The sequence below is a fragment of the Ahaetulla prasina genome, chromosome 7 (genome assembly GCF_028640845.1).
Source record: "Ahaetulla prasina isolate Xishuangbanna chromosome 7, ASM2864084v1, whole genome shotgun sequence".
In the NCBI taxonomy this organism is placed as follows: domain Eukaryota; kingdom Metazoa; phylum Chordata; class Lepidosauria; order Squamata; family Colubridae; genus Ahaetulla; species Ahaetulla prasina.
The window spans coordinates 73,187,000-73,209,442 of NC_080545.1; the positions used below are offsets into that span (position 1 = coordinate 73,187,000).

Here is a 22,443-nt window from a genome sequence, read left to right on the forward strand (position 1 = left end):
CTAAATTAGAATGTGTTCACTGATTCCAATTCACTGTATGAAAATTGTCATAAGAAAAATGAAATTGTTCACAATGATCAACAATATAAGCACTTAGAAATGAAGGAAGCTTTAATATTGCCAATATTTTATTCCAAAGTTCAGTTCTCTGATATATAAAGAAAAATATGATTCTGAGAATATGCAGAATGTCTTCACATCTTTATAATTGCCTTTTCATGATCAAGATGCTAAGTTTTAAGGATGGGAGGTTTCTTTCCCACCGGAAAAAGGTAAATGAGTATGGTCAGATAGTTAAACATACGTATTTAGCCACCAAATTTTTTAAATTAATTTATCTTTATACATTTATGTGGAAAAAGAGAGGAAGAGAGGAAGAAAGAGAATGAAAGTTTCTATCACTTTACTTGCCTTGGGCTTATTCATCCTGCTTCTTGAGGCTAACCCAGGAATCAAAGTGAAAATCACACAAAAAGCATTGGACTATGGTGAGTATGGAAGAAATATTTGGAATTATGACTATGTTGTAACCTTGAGAAGAATGAATGCACCAGAGGACATTTAATCAAGATGTTAAATCAAATGTCAACCCTGATTGTACCGGTTAAGGTTAATAAATAATGTATCTTCCCCTTAAGAGGAAATTTCCTCTGAGTTATTACAAGAAATGTGGGATATAATAATTGGTTACACAATCAGCTAGATGTTAAACTGGATTGGCATTTTTATCTACCTATTGAGTCCTTTCCAAAGTTGTGGGATAGATAGATGTTATTTAAAGGTATCATTGCAGCAAGTGAATGGCGCAGGCTGGTAAGGCCTGTTATTAAGAACAGCCTGTTATTAAGAACACAAAGCCTGCAATTACTGCAGGTTCGAGCCCGGCCCAAGGTTGACTCAGCCTTCCATCCTTTATAAGGTAGGTAAAATGAGGACCCAGATTGTTGGGGGGGCAATAAGTTGACTTTGTAAAAAATATACAAATAGAATGAGACTATTGCCTTATACACTGTAAGCCGCCCTGAGTCTTCGGAGAAGGGCGGGGTATAAATGTAAACAAAAAAAAAAAAAAAAGTAAAGCTTCCTTTTGCAATTGATTGATGGTGATTTTGCCATTGGTGATGGTGTTCAAGTGGTTGATTTAACCTTGGTGAAATTGGCAGCACATAATTTTAATAAGTGACCCTCCACTGTTTTGGGATTGCACCAAAAGCACCTATTGCTATTAGTACTCTCTTTGCTTTCATTTGCCACAGTGGTTTACTTTTCCTTGTAAACCTCTGTATTTTGTGATTTTCTCCACTTTTTTTTCTTCTGCAATACTGCAGTATCCATATCCAAACTTTTGTGTCATTATATTATTCAGTAATAAAATAATGCATGGCCCTCAATCACTGTTAGGAGATCTTTAATAACATTCTGCATAGGATGGACCAAAGCATTTTCAAAATATTTTAGTAATATAAAATGCAATAAGTCATTCCTAGCAACCACTCCAGACTGATAAAAACATAGATGCAGAATAAGAAGTAACACAAATGTCTATAAATTACTATTTCAGTGAACATATATGTTGTATGTTTATAGGTAATCAATTTGGAGTAGAGCTTCTGAAGCAGAAATTAAAAGAAAAGACCTTTGAAGACTGGAATGGAGAATCCACATATTTGTTTTCTGCACTCAATTACACAATTTCAAAGTAAGAAATATTTTCATAACAAGGCCCTTTAGTACAACTCAGTGTTAAGTACTTTCAATGGTTTTCTACCCCTCATTAATTTCACAACCCAGTCAGTGCGCAAGCACTATTTTAATACAGATTTCTCAAAGTTCCAGTTCTTTACTATCCCCAGAAAACCCATTTGATTTCTTTTTTTTTTCAGCTTTAGTTTTGAAATGGGTGAATGAATGTAGATGTTCTTTCTGCAGTTATTGGAATATGGTTTCCAATTGAAGAGATTAACTGGTATGGCTATCTTGTAGCCATCTCCCAGTTTCTGATTAATGTTTCATATAGTCCAATTTAGTAATGCGCCTCTCTTATCTTTTTATTATGGGTAAGGTTCAACAGGAAGGGACGCGGTGGCTCAGGGGTTAAGACGTCGAGCTTGTCGATCGAAAGGTCGGCAGCTCAGCGGTTCGAATCCCTAGTGCTGCCGTGTAATGGGGTGAGCTCCCGTTACTTGTCCCAGCTTCTGCCAACCTAGCTGTTTCGAAAGCATGTAAAAATGCAAGTAGAAAAATTAGGGACCACCTTGGTGGGAAGGTAACAGCGTTCCGTGCGCCTCTGGCGTTGAGTCATGCCGGCCACATGACCATGGAGACGTCTTTGGACAGTGCTGGCTCTTCAGCTTTGAAACGGAGATGAGCACCGCCCCCTAGAGTCGGCAACGACTAGCACGTATGTGCGAGGGGAACCTTTACCTTTACCTTTAAGGTTCAACAGTCATTTTTAATCTGTATAAAATTAAGCTGGTAATCTCAAAGGATGGTAGAAGATTAAACTGGTGTCACTGTTTGAGTCACTAACTGAGCAAACTCAGCCTTGCTTTCTCTTACACAAATATGCCCAACTGCTTAAAAATATACAAGAAAAACTATCAAGTGATAGGTCCCCTAGGGCAGCATTCTTTCTAAATATCCTGGTTGAATTATAACTGGTCATCTGGAAACTTGAAACCAATTTTTTTTGGGATGTGAATAGTCAGCATCTTACCTGTGATACTGTGACCCAAAGGTGCTTTTCAAAAGCCAACTGGGCTTTCTTGGTGTTCTTTTGGTGTTCTTTGCTCTTGTGGTCAGCAAATCACCCATCACCTGAACAGGAAAGTCCAATTGCCTTTTGAAAAAAACCTTTGGGACAAACATGACCTGGACAGTTTAGAATTTCAATAGTTATTTAGCCATTCATTTGTGATATTATGAAAAAAGTGTGTTATCTTTATCTTTGTTTTATGCAGTTATAGGGCAAGTCACCCAAAGTCATTTTCTAAGCTTGGCAGAATGCAAATATAATAAACTAGCTGGACACCTGTGTTTCGCTAAGAAGCAATGTGATTGGTGTGATAAATTGACACTTAAAGCCTGAAACTTAAGGCAACAGAGGAGGAGGGGGAGTAGAATGTCCCAGCCCGCAAGCCGGATGAGACACGTGATGGCCACGCCCATGCCCGGTTTAGCGAAGGGGTAGAAGTTCCTTTCAGGTGGGGAGGGGGAGTAGAGTGTCTAACTCCTTAGCATCAGAGCGTGTGAATATAATACTGTATATGAAATACTAATGATCCGATGGTCATTTCGAAATGACCATCCTTTCTTAGCGAGCACCTAGAAAGCAAAAGGAACATAGGTGCCAAATTTCAAGTTTGTAGGCTTTACCATTCTGGAGATTTCATGATGAGTGAGTGGTATTTGGTTTTTATATATATAGATTAAATAAATAACTGAAGTTTGGTTAGTGTCATCTTTAAAAAAATCACATGTAGAGTCCACCAAGTTCTGCAATGCTAGGGAAAACCAGGTACAAGTGCATGTTATAAAATCTGTAGCTGCTTAGTGTTTCACCAACAATTGGTGGTGGTGGTTATACTATTCCAGCTAGCCTTACCTATATTCATGGACTGTGATTTAAATCAAGCTAATATAATTCTGGTGTTTGACAGGATAAGAATTGATAACACGGAATTTCCCAATACATCCTTGTCTCTCATCTCTGGCACTGGGATTAAACTATTAGTTGAAAATGCTTCAGCAATAGCTACTGGAGATTGGAGCGCGGAGACCTGGCTATTGTAAGTGGAATAATGAAGGCATTGATACCTTGTCAGCTTTACAAATGCTTGCACACATTTTATAAAGCACAAATAACTGTCCCAGGAGGAGGAGGTGGAAATGGAAGTCTTTTATTCCATTGTGGTCCTGTCAAAAAATGTTCCCCAAAGTGGCTATTTGAATCAGGACAGGAGGGACATTGTAAAGGTCGAATGGTGAAAGTACCATGAACATACTAGACAACCACAAAGGCATGATTATATTTTAATTTTAAAAATTCACCAGTATTGCAAAATAAATTTTTAAAAACTAGGTTTATGTGCTTCATCTTGAGTTCCTTGAAGGGTGTTGCAAAGGGATAAAAACTGCTGCCTTCTTGCAAGATAAGACAGTCTGCCTCTTGAAGAAATACATATTTAGACATATTTAAGCCTAAAGAACTCCAACTTCTAAATTTTTGCAGCAAAAGAGAAACCCTGGATTAATTAAAAAGATACTTTTATCCTGGCTCACATAGAAAATAGGGAGATTCAGGAAGTAAGGAGAGCAAACAGTTAAGGGAAGCACCTGCATCTGCATCCCACTGCCCTCAGCATCTTCAACCAAAGACAATGATCTTATTCTGCCTAAACTAGAACCAACTTTGTAAGAATGCAGATAGTACTCACTGAATAAATCTCAGGAGGTTGCATGTTATCCTCAACTTACAACAGTTCATTTAGTGACCATTTGAAGTTGCAATGGCACTGAAAAAAGTAACTTATGGACATTTTTCACACTTATGACCATTGCAGCATCCCTATGGTCACGTGATCAAAATTCAGATGCTTGGCAATTGTCTCATATTTATGACACTTGCAGTGTCCCAGGGTCATGTGATCACCTTCTGCCACCTTCTGCCAAGCAAAGTCAATGGGGAAGCCAGATTCACTTAACAATCATGGCAAGAAAGATTATAAAACGGGGCAAAACTCACTTAACAATTGTCTCACTTAGCAACATAAATTTTGGGCTCCATTGTGGTCATAAGTTGAGGATTACCTGTATAGTCTTTTGAGTGTGTGAGTTGCTTTTCTAGTAGGTACTTCTGGTGTATTTAGGATAGCTTAGATTTTGCATCGGCTTTTCATAATTTAGTGCTATCTAGAGATGTCAGCAAGAAATGATTGAAGTTGTAATGTGATGCCTCTGGAAGGCAGGTTTTGAAAAAATTAGCTATGTTGCTTGCTAAAAAGAACCCTTCTTCATATGTTCTTCAGCATCAGCTTTCCTGGCATTTTATTTTGTATTAACTTCATTAAATTTCAAATAGAAATAAAATATAAAATAAAAGGAAAAATGGGAGGACAAAACGAAAGAAGTTAAAAAACAACAAGAAAATTAAAAAGAAAAAGTTGATTTCTAACTTTCTTCAGTACAGATACTGAAATATATAATAAAATAACCCCTTAGTCTAAGGTTAAAAAAAAAAGCAGAAACATCATATAAAAATATACAATTTAAGCAATCAGAAGTGAAAAAATACACAAATTCCCACAACTGAAGAGTGGATTGTGGCAGAGATGACAAAACTGGCTACTTTGATGAAAGACAAACCCTAATCTTGCTTTGTTTCTATCTGGAGATCACTTTTGAATTTCCTATTTGAGAAAGATAAAAATGAACTTTTAATTTTCGATGATTTTTTTATATAGAAGCATGTATTTTTACTTTGATTATTAGACATGTATATTATATATGTTTATGTTTAATCTTAGAGGCTAGTTTGTTATGTAATTCTAAAGCAATCCTGGCAGTTTCTTCAGAACAAGAAGATAAAATGAGCATTTGTGTTTTATTGTCCACAGCAAAGATTCTGGAAGGGCGGCTGTCTTCATTTCAGGAGTAAATCTCACAGCAGTTGTCAACGTGTCTCGGAATGTATTCGGTCATTTAAAATTGTTGCTTGACAGCTGTAAAGCATATGTAGATGATATGGACATCAGATTGAATCAATCTTATAGGTACAGTGGAAAATGTTCTAATTAAAAAGTATACTTGCAAGTATTGACTTTAGGATCCCTAAAACAGTTTGATTATCAGTTTTTAAACACTGGTAAGTGTAGCTTTTTCCATTACAAATAATATATTCCATAATACTACAGAAAACAAGCCTAGTACATTTCTGAGACTTACTTCTGATGATTCAGCATAATTGACTGAACAAATACAGGTGATTCATTTGATCAAGAAGGAAAAATATGTCTAATGATTTTAATAAGTATCAGGAAATATAAGTCATAGCTTCAATCTCGTACGTATACCACCAGTTTCTCACTAAAAAAAACCTTCAGATTTATTTGCAATAAATATTCTAATAAAAATTGGGAAACATTTAGTAGAAAACTTACACAGGACTTCAAGTATGATTCAATCATGTTCAAGAACATTATAGCTGCTTCCCCCCCCCCCCCACTATCTCAATATAGTAGATGCACGCATAGAAAATTTAATTAACACAAGTTAACAATATTCTTTAACGTTAAAAGGAGATAATTATTATGAACTGAAAAACCAAATTGAGAAGGATTTGGAGAAATGGAGAAACCTGCAACTTTCACTCATGGGGAGAATAGCAATTATAAAGATGAACATATTACCAAGACTATTATATCTATTTCAGACAGTACCGATAAAACTTGAAAAAACTTATTTTCAACATCTTTACAAGATAACAAGAAGATTTATATGGCAAAGGAAAAAAGCTAGAATTAGTCTAATGATGTTACAGGATACGAGGTTAAGAGGAGGATTTGGACTGCCAAACTGGGAACTATATTACCAGGCAGCAGCGCTGACTTGGATGAAGGAATGGGTGGAACTAAGGAATACAAGATTACTAACTTTGGAAGGACATGATTTGCAGCTAGGATGGCATGCTTTTTTATGGTATGGGAGAAGTAAGATACACACATATTTTCATAGACATTACATAAGAAATGCATTGCTAATGGGAGAAGATTAGAGATAAATACTATATGAAAATGCCAACATGGTTATCAACAATGGAGACTTTAATATATCCAAATACTTTTAATCTTAGAAATATTGTTAGGTATAGGGACTTGTTAACTGACAGGGGAGAACTGAAGCAGAAACAAGATTTAGAAGAACAGGGGATTGAGTTAGATTGGTATATGTTTATCAAATACAAGCAAGATATCAGAAAGATGTTAAACCCTATGGTTTTTATTTAGAAAAGACTGAGCTGGATAGGATTCTCACAGGAACAAAGGACAAATTAATTTTAAAAACTTATACCTTTTTGTTGGGGATTGAGTTAGAAGAGAAACAAATAACGGAAACTATGATAACTTGGGCTAAAAAATTTGGATATTCAATAGACCTAGACAAATGGCAACAGCTATGGGAGAGGAATTATAAATTAACAATGTCCACTGCATATAAAGAAAATCAATATAAAATGTTTTATAGATCAGGGGTCTCTGACCTTGGTCCCTTTAAGACTTGTGGACTTCAACTCCCAGAGTTCCTCAGCAGCTTTGCTGCCTGAGGGACTCTGGGAGTTGAAGTCCACAAGTCTTAAAGGGACCAAGGTTGGAGACCCCTGTTATAGATGGCATATGCCACCTGAGAAACTGGCAAAAATGTTTAAAGCCAAATCAGCTAAATGTTGGAAATGTCATCAGTTACCAGGATCTTATTATCATATGTGGTGGACATGTCCAGAAGCCAAAAACTATTGGGAGAAAATAAAGGGTTGGTTAGAAGAAATAACCCAACAACATATTGATTTAAAACCGGAGTTGTTGTTACTGGGGATCCTAGCAGAGAAAATTAGTAAAGAAAATATTTATTTGATTATACATGTAATTACAGCAGCAAGAATAGTTTTTGCGCAAAATTGGAAAGCAGAGAAAATACCTCTGGAAGGAGAAATTATTAGAAAAAATTTAGATTGTGCAGAAATGAATAGATTAACCTTGATGATGAAAGAAAGAAAGGATTCAAAATATTTTAAGATATGGGATAAATTTTACCATTGGGTAGAAGAAAGGTACAGATAAGTAATGGATAATTATGTAAGAAAATAATAATAATGTATTTGTGGAAAAATGGTAATAGTTCAAATTGAAGTGAAGAAAGAAAAAACAATAAAATAATGGAGCCAGGAAGAAAACACCAGACATCACACAGAAGGAATTGCTGCTGCTTTAAATGTATGTTTGTCTATAAAATAAAAAACTTTATAAAAAAAATTAATAATATTCTTGCTTTTTTTCAGGTGGTTGTATACATATTCTACTGCTTCTCTGGTAAAATCTCTGTGTAGCATGCTGGCCACAAATGTAAGCCACAAGGATTTATTTCCTAATGTTCTACATCCTACAGCCAATTTCTTCTAAAATGTATTTATTAAAATAAATAACAAAAGCCTTAATACGTGCAAAAATGTTATAAATATTTTGTAGTTTGCAAGTTGTGTTCCATTTATATGAACAAATTACCATAAAGACATTTTCAAAACTAACCAATTAAAACTATAAACAATAGTTTAATGTGGCAATGAGTGCTTTCATAAGACTGTTTAATGTTCATTTGAATAAATAGGATTTAGATTTATATGTATATTGTGTATATGTGTTTGTATAAAAAAAATGTAGACATGATTTATTTTGCTCGGATCAGATGATAGAACAGGAAGGTAAGGACCCTTCAATAGCTTAGAAATTAGTTCAAATTACTGTACATGTTATTTATTTAAAACATCTATAGCAAATATTTTCTTGTCTTTATTTTCATCACATATATATTATATCAGAAGATGAGGTCAGACATTCAAAATAAATCACTTGAAATATTCTAAATATCTTGTTTGGGACACTTATTGCTCAGCTCCATAATCATCAGAATCATTATCATTTTTTATTTATGGATTGCTGTTGTACATTATATTCTCTGCTTAAATAAAGTCTCTCTGACTATAGTGTGGCACTCAATGAATGAATGTATTCAGCTTACTAAAGCAGCCTTTAGAATAATGCTCCAGAATTATAGAGCTTCCTTCCTTTTGAAAGATATTTGGGGCCATATTTTTCAGAAACATTCTGTTTTGCTTTGTTTCTATAGATTTCATCGACAAAGGACAAATCATTTAGAGTCAGATTTATAGTACCAGTATTTAACTGATTACAGCAAATGTATTCAGTTATGGATGGATTTTTAAAATCACTATTTTTCTACCTATAAAGCAAGATATAAGTATAGATATACAGACTTATAAAGTCTTAGGAATATCTTATTACTAACATATAAGTAAGTAAACATTGACTAGAATAATATTTTTTGCTTGCATTCCTATAGTTGTGTCCACAAGTGAATTTTGTGATCCAAAAGATTAATAAAAACTTCAGCCAATATCCAGGTATATTTTTTGGGTTGTTTTGGCAAAATGAGCTAATGATTTTATGGTAATTTTTATGAAACCTTCCAGTTCTAGTAAACTAATGATGGAATAGTTTCACCAATGCTATTGTTGAGTTTCTGAAAATAAAAATGATGGCTAGAATGATACTTTTGTATACTTGAAAATATAATAATTTTGGTGCTTGTTTTATAGAATCATAAAATTGTAGAGTTAGAATGGACACCCAGATCTAGTCCAGCTTGCTTCAATGCACATAAAAATCAATTAGATCAGGAGTCTCCAACGTTGGCAACTTTAAGCCTGAAAGACTTCAACTCCCAGAATTCTGGGAGTTGAAGTCCTCCAGGCTTAAAGTTGCCAACGTTGGAGACCCCTGGATTAGATGGTGAATGAGAGATGGCTTGTTTTGGTAGAACATTCTGGAGGATACAGTCTCATCAAAAAGATCAATATTATGGTTAATGCTAAATGAACTTATAGTTGAGTAAACATGCTTAGGGTTATGTTGAAAATATAGCTTTGCAATATTTATGTAACTATTCAAGCAGTCTCCCGTATTAGTACCATTGTTTTTGTAAAAAAAACAAAAAAATCATTATCAGCTCTAGTTTGCATCATGCCTATTGTCATTAAGCATCATTATCTAATCCTGACAATTTTATCCCATATCCCAACAGTCCAAGCTCAGATTGGTAACTTTGCAGTAATAGACTATTCCCTGATAAACTCTTCAACTATCTTGGAATCATCAATTAACTTGGATTTAAAGGTAAAGTCTAATATATTTATAACGTACATTTTCTGAAATTGCACTCTGATATGTCTGTTATTCACTTGAAGGAATAAGCATCATTTTGTCTCAACAATAGCTTTGATGGCAAACCATATCAAAGAAATATTTAAATATATTAATTAGTGCTATTTTTGATGCACCTATGATTTCCTATTCTAGCCAGTAGCAAAAGTTGTGAAGCCAAAATAGTCCAAGATTTCAGGGATGTCTATATGCACTGCTTCAGGGATGTCTATCTAGACCCGTTCCAGTCCGGTTTCCGACCCGGTTACAGCACTGAGACGGCTTTGGTCGCGTTGGTGGATGATCTCTGGAGGGCCAGGGATAGGGGTTGTTCCTCTGCCCTGGTCCTATTAGACCTCTCAGCGGCTTTCGATACCATCGACCATGGTATCCTGCTGCGCCGGTTGGAGGGATTGGGAGTTGGAGGCACCGTTTATCGGTGGTTCTCCTCCTATCTCTCCGATTGGTTGCAGACGGTGTTGACAGGGGGGCAGAGGTCGGCCCCGAGGCGCCTCACTTGTGGGGTGCCGCAGGGGTCGATTCTCTCGCCCTTCTGTTCAACATCTATATGAAGCCGCTGGGTGAGATCATCAGTGGCTTCGGTGTGAGGTACCAGCTGTACGCTGATGACACCCAGCTGTACTTTTCCACACCGGGCCACCCCAACGAAGCTATCGAAGTGCTGTCCCGGTGTTTGGAAGCCGTACGGGTCTGGATGGGGAGAAACAGGCTCAAGCTCAATCCCTCCAAGACAGAGTGGCTGTGGATGCCGGCATCCCGGTACAGTCAGCTGAGTCCACGGCTGACTGTTGGGGGCGAGTCATTGGCCCCGATGGAGAGGGTGCGCAACTTGGGCGTCCTCCTGGATGAACGGCTGTCTTTTGAAGATCATTTGACGGCCATCTCCAGGAGAGCTTTCTACCAGGTTCGCCTGGTGCGCCAGTTGCGCCCCTTTCTAGACCGGGATGCCCTATGCATGGTCACTCACGCCCTCGTGACATCTCATCTGGATTACTCAATGCTCTCTACATGGGGCTCCCCTTGAAGGGCATCCAGAGGCTGCAGTTAGTCCAGAATGTGGCTGCGCGGGTGATAGAGGGAGCTCCTCGTGGCTCCCGTGTGACACCTATCCTGCGCAGACTGCACTGGCTACCTGTGGCCTTCCGGGTGCGCTTCAAGGTTTTGGTAACCACCTTTAAAGCGCTCCATGGCATAGGGCCGGGTTACTTACGGGACCGCCTACTGCTACCGAATACCTCTCACCGACCCGTGCGCTCTCACAGAGAGGGACTCCTCAGGGTGCCGTCAGCTAGGCAGTGTCGTCTGGCGACACCCAGGGGAAGGGCCTTCTCTGTGGGGGCTCCCACCCTCTGGAACGAACTCCATCCAGGACTCCGTCAACTTCCGGACCTCCGAACCTTCCGTCGCGAGCTTAAAACACATTTATTCATCTGCGCAGGACTGGATTAGATTTTAAATTTATATTGGTTTTAAATGGGTTTTATTATTTAAACTGCTTTTTAATAATTCGGCCTTTTAGAATAAGTTTTTTAATTGTTATTTTAATTTGTATTTATATGTTTTTACTTGCCTGTGAACCGCCCTGAGTCCTTCGGGAGATAGGGCGGTATATAAATGTGATTAATAAATAAATAAAAATAAATATATCATAGTTTATTTTTCAGTTTATTTTTAAACTGATTTAAATAAATCACAGTTTATTTTATTAACTTTTGAGTTTTCCATGTTCAGGGTTCTAGAATGGTACTCAGTGCTCTGGCCATATGTCTTCTGCTCTTAATTTCAAGGATGCATTTCAATGATCTGGTTCCCTCAAAACTGCTTTAAAGGCTAAAGTTTGCAAGCTATGATATTTTATCATTTCTGAAATTCTTTTCAGGGAACAGTCTATCCAGTGGAAGAAATCACAGAGCCCCCCTTCAAACCAACTCCCTTTGTTCTTCTGAATGAGAACAACTCTATGTTCTATATAGGAATCTCAGAATATCTCTTGCAGTCTGTTTCACTGGCTTTCCACGCTTCTGGGGCTTTTACTATCTCTGCTGAGCAAGAGGAAATGGTAAGTGCAAAACGCTGTGTCTTAAAGAAAGGGTTGCTATGTATTAGTCTACCATTTACCACATTTACCATTACCACATCCAGGACATAAACTGTTTCAACTCCTACCCTCAAAACGACGCTATAGAGCACTGCACAACAGAACCACTAGACACAAGAACAGTTTTTCCCCGAAGGCCATCACTCTGCTAAACAAATAATTCCCTCAACACTGTCAAACTATTTACTAAATCTGCACTACTATTAATCTTCTCATAGTTCCCATCACCAATCTCTTTCCACTTATGACTGTATGACTATAACTTTGTTGCTGGCAATCCTTATATGATTTATATTGATATATTGACCATCAATTGTGTTGCAAATGTTATACCTTGATGAACGTATCTTTTCTTTTATGTATACTGAGAGCATATGCACCAAGACAAATTCCTTGTGTGTCCAATCACACTTGGCCAATGAAAAAAATTTTTAATTCTAAAATCCTGCCCAAGCCCAGCCTTCTCCTTGACATAGTTTACTATGGGCCTTTCTCCACTTGCAACTAATCATGATACAAACATGTCCAAGTGAAGCTTGCATTGCCTTCATCCCCTCTTCAGCTCATGAGTGAGTGAGACTTCAATTGTCCTGAACAATGCTGGGACTGCAGCAGAATGTTTGTCCTTGTTATGACACCTTTAAATTGGAATCTGAAGGTAACTGAGAACAAAGGCAAGAGAAGCAAGTTAGGGATTGGCAGGGATACCAAATCTCATATAGATATAGTTTCTGTCTACTCAAGATTGGGTGGACGGTACTTCAGGTCAACGGTTCATGAGGCTGCATGAGATAGGAATTAATGAAGAGAAGGACTTCATCCTGCCAAAGAGAACTGGCTGAAGAAGGAATTTGTCATAGAAAACTGGATTCAGAAGCATTCCTAGAAAGGCCTCTAGGAGTTGCAAACTATTCTTAGTAATATGAGCCATTTTTTCCTTCACATCTGTCTGATCTCTTGGCTTTGTATGAACATACTCTATTAGCCCTCTGGAATATTTTCCTTGACAACTACATTCTGAAACATAGGGATCCTGGAAATTGCAATTCCAACACATCTATTTATTTATAAGTGTACTCTTACCAGATGACAGCTCATACAGCACCTCCTGGCTGATGTTCAAAGGAATTCCAAATAGCATCAAGCTTTAATCTTTAGTAATATCTTGAGGTTGGGGTGGGATCTAATGACTTGCTTTCATTTGTGGAACCCTCAGTACAGAACTATTTTATAACTCCCATACCTTAATATTTCTGGGTTTAATTTAAAAGCAGCTAAAAATCTTGGAGTTATACACAAGGTGCTCTCCAAATTCATCTTTGTTCATCCATCTTTCTCTCCCTCCCCCGTTTTCTTTGCTAATTAAATTTTCCACATCCAAGGGGAAATAGAAATAATATTCTGCAGGTTTAACTTGCTTATGGCCATCATGTGTACTAAAAGCATCTATTAAACAGAAGTATTTCTGAACAAAGATTTAGCTTAACTCTACTTGCTAGTAAGAAAATTGAATCAGTACATTTTTTTAAAAGCAGAGAAATGCATTTAGGGAGCTAAATTAAAGCACCCTGGTAAATAATTGACCTGTCCAGCCTCTGTTGGAACACATTAGATCAAAAGGAGACCATTGTCTCTCTAGATAATTAAGTCCATATAAAGGCACACAGTTTTTGTAAGATAATGTAACATGTCGTTTCATTTTACAGCTTTCTTCTTATTTCAATTTAACCACAGATGCATTGGAGAGCATCATTCCCACTGTAAGTATTTTTTTATTTCTTCAAAACTTGCTGTTTGCATTTTTAAAACTTTGTTTTAATTTTTCTGAAACTTGGTCTCTACTTTTAAACTCTATAGATTTCTCATATTTATGCAAAGCCGCTTCCAGTAATTATGAACATAAGAATCATTGATGCACCTGTGATTAGTCTGCATGACAATAAATCAATTCTGGACTTTTCTGCTTCTATGGAAGTATTGGCAAAGATTCCAAACTCAACCACCCAATCCATGTTCACCTTGAACATAGTAAGTCTTACAATATCCAATTCTCTCTAGACCTGTTTGTAGGAATATGTGACATTATGAGCCATCCTTCAAATTTTTCATCTTATTTAGACTGTTAAGAACCCCAGTGCTTGGGTGTTGGCTATAAAATAGTTCCTTGATCCATCTCAAATCTAACTGTATTTTAAGGACAGGCTATAGGTAACTCAGATGGTTTAGATTAGAATTACAATACTCTGTCTCATTCGCCCTGATGAAAGTTAAAAATTCAAAACAACTGGCTTACTTCTGCCTATATTATTCAAAAGTCACGGAAAATGTAGATCTTATTCATAGCGATTGTTTTCATTTTACATCTCCAAATAAAACAAAATGAAATTTGAGAAAGTTTGGCTGCTTCAGTTGCCAGGCTGCTGCTGCAGTCACATGACCCTCATTATCAATAGTCCATTCTGTGACAATTTCCCAGGCACTCTTGCAATTTCTCAGTCTCTACTCTACCTGGCAGCAGCAGAAGGTAAGGGAACTCTGTGCAGGCTCTTCTGTCCCCCATGCCTCTTCCCCAATCTACATGCACCTCTTATGTATCCTTATGCATCCTTTCCAGCCCATGTTTTCCCCCTGGCATGCAGTCCCTGACTCATATGGTACCTTTCTTGATCCATGCCGCCCCCCTCGCATGCCCTACCCCTCCTGCATGGTACCTCTCATGCATCTTTGTGCACATTTCCTGACTCATGTCATCCCCTCATTTGCCCGAACCAAATGGAATCTCTTGTTGGAATCTCTTGTGCACACCTGTATATCTTTCCTGACCCATGTGGCACCTCTCATGAACTCTCACATATCCTAACCAGCACATTCCACACATATTCTCATTTTCTCTCCTACCTGACAGCAGCCACTTACCTGCCTGGCAGGTTTGGACTAGTTGATTTTCTCCCTGCAAGCATTCAATAAGCAAAGTAAATTGGGAAGCCAGCAGGAACTCTAGAGAGAAGGAAGGAATTTTCAGAGTTACAAGATTCTATTAATGTAGCTTTACAATAAAGTAAAATTAACTTATCTGATTGTGTCTACCTGGTAAGGCAGGCCTCAATCTTGCCTGTCTGAAAGTGCAATTCTCTAACCATCTCATTTACAGTCCAAGAAACTAGAAAGAGTCCCTTCACAGCCTCTTGTCCCATCCAGTATTTAGCAGGGGGCTATGCTGTCTCTTATCCAACCATTTTCTAGGCAACATCACTTTGCCTCGAATCCCAAGGTCTTTCCCAGATATTATTACAGCAGCTGTCTAACTGTGAAAAAATTACTTACAATATAGTAACCTTTCTTTTTCACAGACAACCAGAGCTCGTGCAGATTTGACTATATTTAACCGGAGGTTGCTAACTACATTGTGCTTGAACAGGTAAAAACCTTTGTTACATTTTTAATCCGTTGTATGCCAAAAGCTGCTTAAATTGGTTAATCTAGTATTTAAAAGTATGGAAGCTTAAAATAAATATAAAATATAAAAAGGTCATGCTGCAATTGTATTATGGAACTTTTATTTTGGGCTTGGACAATCTAGTACTACACCGCCTACGGTCCGACCTAAGCATAATACATAATACATTATCCGTTACAACATACTACCCGTTAATGACTACTTCAGCTTCAACCACAATAGTACATGAGCACACAATAAATACAAACTCAATGTAAACCGCTCCAAACTCGATTGCAGAAAATATGACTTCATCAACAGAGTGATCAATGCCTGGAATGCACTACTGACTCTGTGGTTACATCCCCAAACCCTCATAACTTTAACCTTAGACTGTCTACTGTTGACTTAACCCCATTCCTAAGAGGTCTGTAAGGGGCGTGCATAAGAGCACCAGCATGCCTACCGTCCTGTCCTACTATCCCCATTTATTTGCATCCATTTCCTGTATTCATATCCATGTTTATACTTATTACTGTTATCTCATACATGTTTGACAAAAGAAAGAAAAGAAAGAAGGAAGGAAGGAAGGAAGGAAGGAAGGAAGGATGGAAGGAAGGAAGGAAGGAAGGAAGGAAGGAAGGAAGGAAGGAAGGAAAGAAAGAAAGAAAGAAAGAAAGAAAGAAAGAAAGAAAGAAAGAAAGAAAGAAAGAAAGAAAGAAAGAAAGGAAGAAAGAAAGAAAGAAAGAAGAAAAGAAAAGAAAGAAAGAAATCTCCCACATTTCATTATCCTACTGCAATCCCTTAAAAAACAGTTTGGGGGGCTCAGAGGGGAAACTTGACAAAACTTTTGTCAATTTTAGCCAGCAAAAACATGGGAGTAAGAACCTCCCTGTTGAAAAAAAACAGAAGGGACAAGATGCCATCCTCCCTCTACTGAATCTATTTTAAAAGTCCAGAATTTCAACAGGTTACTAGTGATAAGGGAGGGAGGGAGGGAGGGAGGGAGGGAGGGAGGGAGGGAGGGAGGGAGGGAGGAAGGAAGGAAGGAAGGAAGGAAGGAAGGAAGGAAGGAAGGCAGGCTGGCTGGCTACAAACATGGAGTGAGCTTGCCTCACCAGCAGCCTAGAGGTGGGCTAAGGATGATATCACTTCTGCCTGCTCTCTTGAAACAATGGGTGGGTTGTCCTCACACCTGAGCAAACAGGAAGTGTGGATTGCCCCAGTGTAAATGATTAAGATCATTGAGTAGAAATCTGAACCCCAATCTTTCTGATTCAAGACCAATAACCCATCAGCAATGCCAGATTGACATTATCTTGGTCATGTACAGTAATCTCTGCATTATGCTTGCTTTCTTGCAGTTTCCACATCTCCTTGGCTCATTCCAATGTTGGCCTCTTTGAGGTAAATTTCAGCCTCTAGGAAAAATAAGCAGGTGCAACTTATAGTAGATAGAACTAAATTGCTTACAAAGTATATTACTTTACCTTTTAAATTTTCTTCATAGAACTATTAAATTCTATAAAATATGCTGTCCTGATTATTGATCCCATTATTTTTTTCTTTTCCTTTAATTTTAACTTTCTTTCCAATAACATTTCAGTACGATTGCCCTTTCTCCTATTGTTTTCTTGAGAACTATTTCACTATATAGTGTTTTATATCTAAAAAATGAAAAAGGAATTTGGGGGACAAAGGACTGAGGGAAATTCTACCACTCAATTACCATTCTTAGATTCTGCATTTAGTACCTCTTCACAGCTTTCCATTTTCTATCTTTCTACAGGTAAGTATTGTTGCTGTATTATTATTGAGTATATTCACTCTTCACTTAACTGTTTGTGGCATCCTCTACCTTTAGGGTCCTTCTGACACAGACACACACATACACAGACACACAGAGACATTTTATGCAATTCTTGAGATTCAGCAGCATGCTTCAAACTGGGAATTTGAATTTTCTTCCATAAGAGGTTGATGCTTCATTTTCAAGATAATTTCTTTCAGTAATGTGTAAATTATTGCAACAAATAGTAGAACAAAGTTTATGAGAAGTTTATTAAATAAAAATATGCAAATAAAATAATGTGCAAATATAATATTGCATAGGATTTAGAGAAGAGCTGCAAAAACCGCTACAAAAATATTTGCAACCAAATAAAAACAGAATGTAACACTTACCACACTAAACAAGAAGAAGACCTTCTATGCACCAATTCCAGTCATGCTTTTTATAATTTTGTGAACAATAAACTTAAAGAAACAAGATCGATTCCACCACTAAAAGAACCTAACAGCAAAGAATGTACTGACGAAACAGTTAAAGCAAACCTCTTTAACACATTCTTCGGCTCAGTCTTTGTAAACAGTGATGGCTCATATCCAACATTCCTTAATCGTACCAAAAATGTTAACAACGACTTAACACATATAGATTCCACAGAAGATAACAACGACCTAACACATATAGACTTCACAGAAGATAATGTTGAAAAAGCCTTTCGCAACCTAAAACCATCATTACCTATCGGACCAGATGGACTATGTGCATACTTTTTTTAAAAACTTTCAATTAATATAGCTGGACCCCTAAGCATAATTTTTAATAAAGCCTTCAAAACTTGTTCCCTTCCAAAACTCTGGTCTCTAGCCAAAGTCATCCCTATCTTCAAAAAAGGAGATCCAAGCCTTGTTGAAAATTACAGACCTATCTCTCTATGTTGTGTCTCATGCAAAGTAATGGAATCCATCATTAACCAATCCATTACACTCCATCTTGAAACAAACAACCTTCTATCTAATAAACAATTTGGTTTCAGGAAAAAATTGTCTTGTAACCTACAACTACTCCACTGCAAAAATATATGGACTACCAACCTTGATCAAGGAAAAGCAATAGATGCAATCTACATAGACTTCTGCAAAGCTTTTGATTCAGTAGTACATGATAAACTACTCCTTAAACTAAAATCCTACGGCATTTCGGGACCTCTTCACAATTGGATAAATGCCTTCCTGTCAAACAGACAACAAGTGGTCAAAATTGGCAACGCTATATCAAATCCTGTTCCTGTCAAAAGTGGCGTTCCCCAAGGTAGTGTTCTTGGACCAACACTCTTCATACTATACATAAATGATCTCTGTGACCTAATCTCAAGTTATTGTGTTCTCTTTGCTGATGATGTCAAACTATTTAATACCACTAATAATACTTCTACCCTTCAAGAACACCTCGACTTAATTTCTGATTGGTCTAAAACTTGGCAACTCCAAATCTCAACCAGCAAATGCTCAGTCTTACATATTGGAAAAAAGAACCCCAACATCAAGTACAAACTTGATGGACATTACCTAACTGACGACCCCCACCCTGTCAAAGATCTTGGAGTTCTCATATCAAATGACCTTAATGCCAAAGCCCACTGCAACTACATAGCAAAAAAGGCCCTAAGAGTTATAAACCTAATTTTACGCAGCTTCTTTTCAAAAAACTCTACACTACTAACTAGAGCATACAAAACATTTGCCAAACCTATTCTTGAATACAGCTCATCCGTCTGGAACCCATACCACATCTCTGACATAAACACAATAGAACGAGTCCAGAAATATTTTACTAGAAGAATTCTTCACTCCTCCGAAAACAACAAAATACCTTATACCGACAGACTTGAAATCCTGGGATTAGAAAACTTACAATTCCATCGACTTCAACATGACCTGTGTTTAACACACAAAATCATCTATTGCAATATCCTTCCTATAAAAGACTACTTCAGCTTCAATCTCAATATTACAAGAGCAAAAAATAGATTCAAGCTAAATGACAATCGCTTCAAACTTGATTGCAGAAAATATGACTTCTGTAACAGAGTTGTTAATGCTTGGAACTCATTACCTGACTCCATAGTCTCTACTCAAAATCCCAAAATCTTCAACCAAAAGCTGTCTACTATTGACCTCACCCCATTCCTGAGAGGACTATAAGGGGCGTGCATAAGAGCACAAATGTGCCTACCATTCCTGTCCTATTGTTCCCTTCATTATATCCAATTAATATAGTTGATGCATAATTTTAATTATATATATATATATATATATTCTTCAAGATATGCTGTTTTATCTATGACATTTGTTTTTGTATACTGTTTTGACAAAAAAAAAATTTGCAGTCTAAATCATAAATTATTAGGAAACTTAGAAAGTTGCTTTCTATATATAGCATCAGGTCACTTTTCTGGTGGAATATATCATCCATTGATATACTGATAAAAATAAATAATCCTGTTTAAACACTGTCATCCCAGCTCTCTTTTGAAGAAAAGTCAACCTTTGTTTTACATTGCAGGCTTCGCTTCTGGATAATTTCTTGTCTTACATTTTACAAACTGGAATAATTCCAGCAGTCAATTGTAAGTGTAGTTTCATCATTCTTCCTCTCAATTTCTCTTTCTTTAATGACTTTTGTTTTTAAGCCAGCTTCTAATGTGCTAAAACTGATAAATAATCCTGTAAAGTCTAGCCAGCATGGCCATAAATAAAGTTAAAATCCAACACTAGAATGGAGAGGGTAATCAAGAACTTCTAAGACTGGTAGTTAAAATGTATCAGTTGTATAGCTTAGATTTTTATCCCTGCACAACAGTAACTCAGATCTATATCCATTCATGTGACAGTACTATACTACTTATAACTACAATTGTCCATGCTGTAGTCACAACCAAAGTCAGTGGAATCCAAACAAAGCATAATAATTGCAAAAAAATGTGCATCTCAATGCCTCCCTTTTCTGTCTTTAAAAATATTAACATTTCTCGAAGAAATTATAAACTACTTTCTGAAGAATTAAAAATAAAACAACATAAAAAAACAAAAAATTGTATTTGAGCAATAATATACAACATATTCAGCTTTTAGATTGAGAAATGTGTGCAATTGCAAAACTTATTCTAGTCATAACTACTCTGAATCTTTTTCTTTCTTTCTCTTTCTATGTTTTATTAAGTTAAACTAAAGGATGGGTTTCCTCTGCCTATCTTGGACCCAGTGATTCTTATGAAGCCCAGTATTAGAATTTATGAGGTAAGATTTGGTAATGTCTATTCTTATTTTATATCCTGAGTGTGAAAAATAAAAGATGATTAGGATGATGTATAGATGTTAGATATTTGTCAGAAAGTTGTCATGTGCTTCCAATACAGTGAGTTGCTCCATGAAGTAGACAGATGGTCTCCAAATTTGAGATATAAATAAATAAATGAGTTTTCAGTATGTCCTATTCAGACTCCCTTTATGACCAAACATACATATAACACATATCCACAAATATGTGTATTTCTGTAACTAAAATACTTATATTATTTTTTAAAAGTTTACAACCACCCAATTCACGCCCAGTGACTCCATAATACCAATGACATGACAATTTTTATTTCTTTTTGTCAATCATAAGCTACTTACTTCTAGAATTCAGTTTACAAAACAGTGAGAAGTGAGATTTCTAATAATCAAGCTGTTATAAACCTGCAACAAAATATGTTTTGTTTATCTTCTTAGGGGTTCTTGCTGGTTTCCACTGATATTCAAAGTCTACAATAATGAGGAAATCTTGATCTCCAAGCAAATGTTGACTTTTTTTTTTACTATAGATGCATAAAATGCATAAGAGCCAATATGCATTTGTGAGTGAGCAAATAGATGAAATTTTTAATAGTTTGACCAGAAGTTCAGAAATGCATAGTATATTGGTTTAAGTTAGCAACAAACTGAAGCTGAAAATATTGACCCAACACTCTCAAAACTAAATATCGGGAACGGGTAATAAGTTTACCCAGTGCCCCAAAATCGAGCTGCTCAATTTTGGAAACAAAATTGATAGATTTCATCAGTGTGATTTTAGCCAGGAGATGGAGTGGTGTTAAGTGCACAGATAGTAGTCTCCTGCTTCTAAGTCTACATTAACACACACACACATGGAATTTTCCTTCCCATGCCTTTCAGATACATTACAGTATCATCTGATAGCCTCTTCTGGCCTTCTGGAAAGTCAAAAAGCTGAGTTGTAGTCCCCAGGCCTCCTACTCCTATGTATTGCCTATCCCTGTTATATATGGCCAAAAGATTTCTAATTCTAGTATATTATGTGAAACGACAATTTAATTAGGAAAGTTGAAGAATTTGAGAGTTTTGCAGTGCTGTTAGAAACTTTGTATTAGAAATACCATTATTTATTTATGTTCCTTCCTTCCTGAAGTGGAAAAGATCATGTAAGCTTATGTAATATTTTATTGAATTTGTTATCTGGGTTCAAACTAGCCAATGTTTTTTAATATGGTTACAACACACTAGATTAAAAAGAAATCACAATATAATTTAGTATGATGAGTGAATCTAATTTCTGTGTAAGAGAAATATTTGATAATAGTAACTCTACAACTACCATACCTGGCTGTAAGAATTTGGGTGTCAGCGAAGAGATACACAACTAACTTTCTTTCTTTCTTTCTTTCTTTCTTTCTTTCTTTCTTTCTTTCTTTCTTCCTTCCTTCCTTCCTTCCCCAAATCTACAAGCTATGGCAAACCTCAAATCTGGTTTTTTTCAGCCTAGAAACAGGAAGACTGAGTTCTAATCCTGCCTTAGGCATGAAAGCCAGCTGAATAACTTTGTGCCAGTCACATTCTCAGCCCAACTCAACTCAAAGGGTTGCTGTTGTGGGCAAAAGAGAAGAAAAATTATTAGGTGTGTGTACTGCCTTGAGTCATTTATAAAAATAACATAGGCAGGATAAAATATATTTTAAAAAAGTTATTAAAACCCATTTGGATCCTTTACATATTACATTAGACCTGGTTCAAAAACTTGGATTCTGTAATAGGATCTACACTGGAATCGT

General features: G+C 36.6%; 1 protein-coding gene across 1 annotated transcript; it reads left to right on the forward strand.

Annotated features, from left to right (window-relative positions):
• Positions 1 to 385: 385 nt before the first annotated feature.
• Positions 386 to 21,299, forward strand: LOC131202570 (BPI fold-containing family C protein-like). The gene is made up of 14 exons (XM_058191674.1): positions 386 to 488; positions 1,588 to 1,699; positions 3,660 to 3,788; positions 5,616 to 5,771; positions 8,433 to 8,473; positions 9,874 to 9,965; positions 11,893 to 12,072; positions 13,818 to 13,871; positions 13,969 to 14,139; positions 15,462 to 15,529; positions 16,912 to 16,954; positions 19,899 to 19,962; positions 20,556 to 20,632; positions 21,107 to 21,299. Exons 1-14 carry the CDS (start codon positions 386 to 388, stop codon positions 21,146 to 21,148), a joined length of 1,332 nt encoding a protein of 443 aa, XP_058047657.1. The 3' UTR covers positions 21,149 to 21,299.
• The last annotated feature ends 1,144 nt before the right edge of the window (positions 21,300 to 22,443 follow it).